General features: G+C 27.0%; 2 protein-coding genes across 2 annotated transcripts; one reads left to right on the forward strand and one right to left on the reverse strand.

Annotated features, from left to right (window-relative positions):
• The first annotated feature begins 1,155 nt into the window (after window positions 1-1,155).
• LOC134826903 (ero1-like protein) lies at window positions 1,156-5,917 on the forward strand. Its single transcript, XM_063839407.1, has 4 exons — window positions 1,156-1,620; window positions 1,770-2,021; window positions 3,204-4,055; window positions 5,423-5,917. The coding sequence occupies exons 1-4, from the start codon at window positions 1,450-1,452 to the stop codon at window positions 5,630-5,632; spliced, it is 1,485 nt and encodes a 494-aa protein (XP_063695477.1). The 5' UTR covers window positions 1,156-1,449; the 3' UTR covers window positions 5,633-5,917.
• Window positions 5,918-7,062: 1,145 nt separating this feature from the next.
• On the reverse strand, window positions 7,063-8,441 carry LOC134838453 (BTB/POZ domain-containing protein 1-like). The gene is made up of 3 exons (XM_063853983.1): window positions 8,089-8,441; window positions 7,826-8,030; window positions 7,063-7,774 (listed from the first exon to the last, which is right to left on the reverse strand). Exons 1-3 carry the CDS (start codon window positions 8,370-8,372, stop codon window positions 7,154-7,156), a joined length of 1,110 nt encoding a protein of 369 aa, XP_063710053.1. The 5' UTR covers window positions 8,373-8,441; the 3' UTR covers window positions 7,063-7,153.
• Between the last annotated feature and the right edge of the window lie 946 nt (window positions 8,442-9,387).

The following is a 9,387-nucleotide window of genomic DNA, read 5'->3' on the forward strand; positions in this document are numbered from 1 at the left end:
TTAGTAGTAGTTAGTAAGAAGGAAGAAAGTAATGAAGATAGCATCAGAGTGAGTCGTGAAATAAATATTATGAAATCCAAATCACGTGGTTTTATTTTATGAAGTTAAATATACATTGCACATCATCCGATATCAGCATTTTATCGAAAAAAAATGGCATGAGATTTTTTGATGGTTTTGTATTAGTTAGGTCTCAAGTAGTCCAAAAAACCTAAATTCAAAATTCTACAACGAACCAAAGTGAAATCGTATGAATTTTTATGAAGTCCAAATGTCACGTGGTATTTTAATGTAGTCAAATGCATAAAAATGCATTTAAGATCCAAATTGTATATTCTCGTATCGACAACATGATTTTAAACAAAAAACTAAACTTTAAATGCGACATTTGTTTTATAATTGATATTTAAAAAAACTCCCCTTTTCTGGCCTTATATGATGCATCCCTGGTTCAACTACATATCAATATCATCTCACATCCCTGCTTTCAATTCACTCATCATATTAACAAAAATTTTTAGCCACACTGTAAAAATAAAATAAACAACGTCTTGCGATAAATTTAAATAGTAAAACAAGAAAATGAGAGATTACCGTCATCATCATTACGAATGTTAACATGTTATTGTAACACGATTCGCCAATCAAGAAATGCATAAAAAGTAAATAAAAGAAATTTATGAAATAAGCTTAAAGTGCTTACAATTTAATGTGAAATGCTAGACTAATGTGTTACTTAATAAAATATTTATTATTTAAATAAAATGCAAAATAGTTTGTTAATGTCATTTGAATTTAATAAAAGATGTGAAAATTTTGCATATTATTTGAATCGAGTTTTGACCAAAAGCTAATAAAATTTATTTGAATTTTTACGTTATTAGTAAATTTTTGTAAATTTTTATACTAAAAGTTCAAAAAGTTATATTAAAAATTCAAAAGAGATAATTTTCACTGCAATTCTGACTTAATACAAAATTTACTCATAACGTAAAGTATGCAATCAACATTTCATTCAAAATTTAAATGAGAAATCCAGTCACTATCCTCAATGAACATCATGTGTGTTGCATTCGTCGAACCTGTGGGTTGTATTTTCAAAAATAAAGGGATAGTCTCCGTAAATCAAAGACTTGTAGTCAGCATAATCTCACTTCATTGAAGAGCCCGAAGAAAACTTGATAGCAAAAACACGAAATTCTGATGAAATAACCGAAAATTCCAATAAGAGAAATACGTGCAGTTTGACACACAATCAATGGAGTTCGAAGTAATTGAAATTTTGAGCAATTAAACAATCATTTAGTGAAATTCTATTAATTCATGGAGATGGTCAAGTGAACAAGTGAAAATTATTTACTTTGAAAATTAATAAAAACAAAAGTTTTTAAAAAAATATTTGAATTAAGTAAAAATTCAAGAAGGAAATTCCAAATAAATTTATCAAAAATGTCGTGGTGTCGTCGTATTCGTCAGCGACGAGCAATTACGAATGTCAACACACTTTTTCTTGTGATAATTCTAATCATTTCTTGTACATTGATAACAAATGTCGACGGCGATTTTTATTCGTTCAAGGACAAATCTGCAAATGCTGACGATCGACTGTGCTTTTGCCAGGTAATTCTGTCACGAATTTCGCAATTTTTGTGTTTTTTTCATGCTAACTTTCTCTCTTTTTTGCTTTTCGGTTCTGTTTTTACGCCCCCACCAATACTACACGTCAACACAAAAACAAAACAACAACAACAACAACAAAATGTTTTTAGTTAAAAGGAACAATTGATGACTGCAGTTGCAATGTCGACACAGTGGATTATTTTAATAATGTGAAAATTTACCCGAGACTGCAAAGTTTGCTGACAAAGGACTTTTTCCGGTATTACAAGGTCAATTTGAAGCGAAAATGTCCCTTTTGGCCGGATGAGCATAAATGCGCGATGAAATTCTGTCATGTGCAATCGTGTGACCAGAAGCAGATACCGGAAGGTTTGAAAGGCGAGACAGCGCCCGTGTACAAGGTAAATATTTTAATTTGATAAAAACGTGCGGAGACACTTGTTTTATTTTTATTTAGGCCGTTACAAATTTATTTTAAGATTTTTGTTGCTTGATAAATTTGAAAAGTCGACTTTCTCAAGAAGCAAATTAAAAAAAATTAAATATTTTATTTTTTCAAAAATTTTTTAAATTGTTTTTAATTTTTTTATCAACATTAAATTGTTTTAAATTTTTTTTAAAAAGTTAATAATCAATAAAATTTTTTTCCAAAATATTTTTTAATTTAAATTAATAAATTTAATTTTTTTTTTTCAGAAATTTTAATATTTGATAAAAGAATATTTTTTGAAAACTCAAATTCTTATAAAATATTAATTTTTTATTTTATTTATTAAATTTTATTTAGTTTTTCTCAAAAAAAATTTGAACGAAAATCACATTGATTAAAGCGAAAAAAATAAAAGCTTTTTCGTTAATTTTTTTTTGTTTTATTTTGCTTCCTTTTATTTAAATTAACTGTTCAATTTTAAATAAATGAATTTTTAATTTTATTTTATTTTATTTTTAAATTAATTTTTTTTTATTATTTATTTTTTTTAATTTAATTTTTTAATTTATTTTTTATTTTTTTTTTATTTCAAGATTTTTTAATTTAATTTATTAAATTTTTTAAAAAAAAAGTTAAAAATTTCATTTAAAATTGACCATTTTTTGGTCATTTTGATAAAAGCGAAAATTTTCAAAAATTTTTTAAAATATTATTAATTTTTATTTTTTTTTGTTTGAAAATTTTTACATGAATTTTCTTAATTTCAATACTTGTTAATTTATTTTTCAAAAATTTTTAATTTAATTTATTTAAAATTTTTAATTTTAAATTACTTTTAATTTATTTTAAATCATCAAATCTCATTAAATTTAAAATATTTTTTTGTTATTTTTAATAGTATTTCAAAACTTTTTTTTTATTTTTTTTTAAAATATTTATTTTTATTTTATAAAAAATTTGGAACGGCCTAAATTTAATTTATTTAAATTAAATTATTATTTAATTCAATTATAATAAGAATATTGATAAAAGTATTAATTTTGAATTAAAATTTTAGCACAAAAATCTTAAAATAAATTTAAAATGGCCTAATTTATCAACAAAAAAATAAATTTATACTGAAACCATCTTAAATTTTTAAAATTCTTTTTAGTACACACTCGAGGCGCAAGAAGGCGGAAGTTGCAACGAAGATCTCGATATCGAGCTGGGATTCCTCAATACGAGCATCGATGCCACCGCAAAAGCAGCTCACCAACGTTGGACCGAGCACGACGAGAACCGCGATAACTTCTGCATTCTCGATGACGACGAAGACGATGCCGAATACGTCGATTTGCTCCTCAACCCAGAACGCTACACGGGCTACAAAGGCGAATCCGCGCACAAAATCTGGCGTAGCATCTACTTGGAAAATTGTTTCATGCCCTACAAACCCCGAAAAACGTCAAATGTGCTGATTCCGTTCATGGAAATGGCAGCAGGGAACGGAGTTTGCCTGGAACAACGCGCTTTTTATCGAATGGTGTCCGGATTGCATTCGAGTATCAACATCCATTTGTGTCGCAATTACCTTTTATCCGAAAAACGAGACGCTCTTGGGTTTGGAGGCTCAGCTCAGGGCGAATGGGGACCCAATATCGATGAATTTGAACGGAGATTTAGTCCACAAACGACAGACAACGAGGGATCCTATTGGTTGAGAAATTTGTATTTTGCGTATTTGGTTGAACTAAGAGCTTTGGAGAAAATTACGCCGTATTTGGAGAAGGAATATTACTACACCGGATATTCGTCGGAGGATGAAGAAGTGAAAAATGCAATAATGGACTTGCTTAATGTCATTAAATCGTTCCCGAGTCACTTTAATGAGGCAGTGATGTTCAGTAATGGCAACGATTCCGCGATGAAACTCAAACAGGAGTTTAGGGAGAAATTTATGAACATTTCGAGGATTATGGATTGCGTTGGATGTGACAAGTGTCGACTGTGGGGAAAGTTACAAGTAAGTTTTGAGGCAGATTTATTATTTTGTTTTTTTTTATCTAAATATTCAATTTAAAAAAAATTCTTAAATTTAAAAAACTAATTTTTAATTAATTTTAATTATTTTTTAAAAAATTATTTTTATATTTTTTTATAAATTTTTATTTTATTTTTTTAAATTTTTGATTAAAAAAAATAATTTTTAATTAATTTAATTTAATTTAATTATTTTTTTAAAAAATATTTTTATATTTTTTTATTTTATTTTTATTTTAGGCCGTTCCAAATTTTTTCCAATGTTTTTGTCCCAAAACATTTTTTTCGAAATATTTTGAAAAACAACTGAATTTTAATTGAAATTTTAAGTTATTTTTATGAAAATTTTTTCTGAAAGTATTTTTTATTTCAAGTTAAAAATTTTAACAAAAAATTTCATAAAAATAACCGTCAAAAATTTTTGAAAAATAATTTTGTACCGGATTTTTAACAAAAAAAAAAATTAACAATATTTTATTCCTTGAAAAAAATGACCGATTAATGTCGTTTTTTTTTTTTTTTTTTTTTTTAATTTTCGGCTTTTGAAATGGGACAGGGGACAAAAACATAGAAAAAAATTTGGAGCGGCCTTATTAAAAAAAAATTACCGGATTTTGACGAAAAAATAAGGTAATAAAACCCGGTTATTGATTGATTATCTTGTAGTTTTGAGAAAAAAATGTTAAAAATTAATTATTTTAAAATTATTTAAAAGTTTAAAATTGAATTTATTTTTTTGAATGAAAAAAGGATATTTTTTTAAAAATTTTGTAATAAAAAATTAAAAATTTTATATTAAAAATTAAATTAAGGCTGTTCCAAATTTTTTTCTATGTTTTTGTCCCATTTCAAAAGCTTAAAATACAATGGGGCAAAATAAAAAAAAAAAAGTTAAAAATGTCATCAAAATTGACCATTTTTTAGACTTTTTCATATTTTTTCAAAGAATTTTCCAAGTTTTAAATTTTTAAGAATTTTTGTATTGAAAAACGTGAAACTATCATGAAATTCCTTCTCTAAAAATATTTTTCAAAATTTTTGCTCAGTTATTTTTATGAAATTTTTTTGTTTAAATTTTTAACTTGAAATACTCTGAGATCAATTTAAAATCATCAAATCTCAATGTAAATACCACAAATACTACTAAAATATTCATTAACGGCCAGTTAAGGGCCCAAATTTGTTAAAATTTTGTTATTTTGTATGAAATAGTATTTTTTTAAATCTTTTGGGACAAAAACATCGAAAAAAATTTGGAACGGCCTGATTAAATTTAAAAAAAAATTTTAATTTAAAAAAATTATTTTAAAAAATTTAAGAATTTAATGGAAAATTTTTCTTTAATTTCAGACTCAAGGCATGGGCACCGCCCTCAAAATCCTCTTCTCAGGAAATTTCGATGAACCCATCGACACAACCACAAAGCCACCGCTCATCCCTGCCCACGACAATAAAAAATTCAAACTGAAGCGCACAGAAATCGTTTCTCTGTTCAACGCTTTTGGACGACTTTCTACCAGCATTTACTCGCTCGAAGCCTTCCGCGAGCACCTCAGATAGCTACGGGAGTGCGTCTAAAAGAAAAAAAAATCGTAAAAAGTGGATCCCAGTACCTTAATTAAAAGAGTCCAGTAAAATTTATTTATTTATTGTTGAATATTTATGTGAGAATGTCGGCGAAATGTGGGCGAAAAGTGATGAACCTTGCAAAGAAGGTTTTTTAAATTATTTTATTATTATTAATAGATTTGTACCAATATTGAATTTTCATCAAAGTGTGACTTATTAATTTTTTCAGAAAAGATCAATAAATTTAATGTTTTAAGCACAGACGTGGAAATCTAATCAACATAGTTCCATTTTTTGTAAATATCATAAACGGTCTTTAAATCCTTTTGTTCATATTCCGACAAAGAAACGTGTTTGTATTTTTGGTAAATGTTCAATAAAGTTGTTTTCGTATCCTGTGGTGATATATCGCAAATCCAAATCGCATGCTTTGGATCTCTGCCATTTTGTGAGCATCGAAAGCAAGTTCGGGCCGAAAAAACGTCACTTAACGCATGAATCATTTTCATTCTTTCCACAATCGAGGTTCTTTTGATTGCAATCAATGATAAGCCTTCCGGCATCTTGCTCAGATTTGAGTTCGGTTCTAATCCTTCAATGACCCCGATAGCCTCTTCAGATGATAAAAGGGACGTTTGAATGATTTTCTTAGCGGGCAGCGCCAGGAATCGAATGTTGTTGAGGGCAGGACGGATTTTGCTTCGGATTTCCGGATCTTCTTTTTCATGTTTTTCAACGTAACGTTCAAGGGCGACGATCAAATCCGCTTCCGAATCAATTGTCAAGTTATCAAGTTCAAATATGACTTGAAGGGTTTCCGGTTGGGCTTCCAAAAATTGATCACTTTTGAGGATTTCAAGTGTGTGGTTGGAAAATTTCTGAAAATTAAAAAAAAATTTAAGCATTTAGGCCGCTCCAAACGAAAATCAAAAATAAAATCCGATGCCCCATTTTAAAAGTCAAAAATCCAATGGGGTAAAATAAAAAAAGGTTAAAAATTTCATCAAAATTGATCGTTTTTTTGTTGTATTTTCATAATTTTTCAAGATATTTTCAAAAAAAATTATAAAAAATTTTCAATTATTTAAATTTTTGTTTTTTAAAAAATAAATAATTTTAATTTTTCGTTTTTAATTTATTGACCTTTTGAAATGTTTGACGTTGATTCTTATTTTTAATTTTAATTAATAAATTTTAATTAATTATAATTTTTGAAAAAAAAAAAAAATTTTTTTTGGTCAGATGACTTAAATAAAAATCATCCAAATATGAATAGAAAAAGTCTTATTAACGCAAATTTTTGTAATAAAATCTTTTAAATTTGATGATTATTTTTTATTTTTACAAAGTTTTATTTCATTTTTTTTTCAATCAACTTTATTTATCTTTGACAACAAAACTTCAGAGTTTAAGATAAAATATTGTAAAAAAACTTGAAATGAAAAATATTACCTTTTTTTTTAGAAAATTTGAATTATTTTTTGTTTTTTTTTTTTCAAATTTTTAACTTTTTTATTTTTTTACGAAACCACAATCCACGTACAGTTGATAAATTTTTTTCAGATCATTATAAGAGTATTCCATCAACGCAGCATGACCATATTTGAGATAAGTATTTTTAACAAATATTTTTTTCGAAAAATTTGAAAACCTAGGACATAACCAAATAGGATGATTAGCAGGTCTTTCTATAGGAAGACAATGGGGACAAAATTTGGATGAATAAACGTTACTCAATAATCGAGCCATTTGACAACAATCCACACTATTATGCCGTATTTGTCGGCTCACTGATAAACCTTTTGGCATCTTTGAACAATTTTTATCCGGAAGCAAGCACGACATGACATTTAACACCTCGTCGGATGACAAAATTGGATAGCGACTCACAACTTCAGCTAATTGCTCAAAAGAAAGTGTGAGAAATCTGATAGAATTCACAGCTGGACGCAATTTTTCAATGATTCCCGTGCGGTCTTCCGTGTGCTCGATGTAACGTTCTAGCGCTTTAACGAGATCCATTTCGGATTCGATCTGGAGTGAATCCTGCTTGAAAAGAGTTTCAACGGTGGAAATTTCAGCATTCAAAAAAGATTCGTCGGCAAGTATCTCAAGGGTGTTTTCCTTGAAAATCTGTGAAAACAAAAATTAGAAAAATTTTTTATTATGAATTTATAACCTGACCTTCAAACAAGCAGCTTTTAAATTATCATTGTTGAAAGTTTCCGCAGTTTCGAGTATCAAAATTGCATTTTCCGATGTAAGATTTTTCAACAAAAAAATTTCGACGAAACCTACGGCGTCTTCAAAGTTGTATTTATGCACAGCATAATAAAACTCACAAGCCGATTCAACATCGTCAAACTGAACTTCCTTGCCGTACATCGCACTGCAAGTTGAATAAAAAAAACATGAAATAGAAAAAATAAATAAAAAAAATTACTTACCTCAACATTTGTTTGAAGACAGAAAATTTCACGTCAGAAATGTCGACAAGAACTTTCGACGGATCCTCACTGCTTGACAATTTTTTAGTAAGTGAGCCTACATTTGCTCCATAAAACATTGCCTCAAACACTGCACTATTTATTGCCAGAACTAATTGATGAGCTTCAATCGTTGCTTCTCCAGAAACGTCATTTGGATCGACAAAAACAAATTTCACATTGCAGTGTTTTTGTTCCTCGAAAAATGCGAGTTGTCGCTCTTTTGAGAAGATTCCGGAAGTCATTGAGGTTTTTTTATAGGAATTTTCTGGAATAAATTTTAACTTAGAGCCGAAAGAGGCACTTTGGTTGATGTAAACACAAAACTGTCATTATTTTTAACGAAATTTAAAATTAGGGTGGGTCGATTAAAAAATAAATTAGGAAGTCAAATTTAAAAAAAGTTTAAAATTTTATTTAAGCATTACTGAAATAAGGAAATGCGTAAAAAAATTTCTAAAAAAAAATAAAAAATAATTTTATCGAAAAAGCAAAAAAATCTAAAATTAAAAAAATAATAATATAATTTATTATAATTAATTTTTAATTATTTTAGGCCATTAAATTTAATTATTTCACTTAATGTCGCATACGGATTTTGATGATGGGGGGGGGGGGTAAAAAAGAAATAAAAAAAATTAATTTTTTTTACTACTTTTTTGACGTTTTTGAACGTTAATCGTTGATTGAAGACATTAAAATAATTTTTACTTTTATTATTTTAAGTTTTTAAGTCAAAACTTTAATAAAATTTCACAAAATAAAAATTTAAGAAAAAAATAAAAAATTTGGTCACGTGACTCAAAAATTTTTTCATCAAATTTTCGATAGATAATGCGTTTTTAAAGCAAGTTAAGTATCTTATATCTTATATAATTTTAATTTTTTCTGGACATCATTATAGTTTTTTAAATGTCAAAAATTTTCATTTTTTTAAATTATTTTTATTTTTCCCCCTGAATTTTTTCGGCAAAATCAAAGGGGGGGCGACATAAAGTGAAATAATTAAATTTAATGGCCTTAATTTAATTAATTAATTTTTTTTTGATAATTTTGAGTTTTATGAATTTTTTAAATCTAATAATATGAAACAAGATTTTAATTTCTTGTTCAAAGATTAAACTTAAAAATATTAAATAAATTTAAAAAATTATTTTTTCAGAAAAAAAATCTTACCTTGAAAATTGCTACAAATTGGAAATTTCGAGGAAATTAATTATTATCTATGGATTTAAAAGAATTTTTAAGCAAGAACTCAAA

The sequence above is a fragment of the Culicoides brevitarsis genome, chromosome 1, assembly GCF_036172545.1.
Source record: "Culicoides brevitarsis isolate CSIRO-B50_1 chromosome 1, AGI_CSIRO_Cbre_v1, whole genome shotgun sequence".
In the NCBI taxonomy this organism is placed as follows: Eukaryota; Metazoa; Arthropoda; class Insecta; order Diptera; family Ceratopogonidae; genus Culicoides; species Culicoides brevitarsis.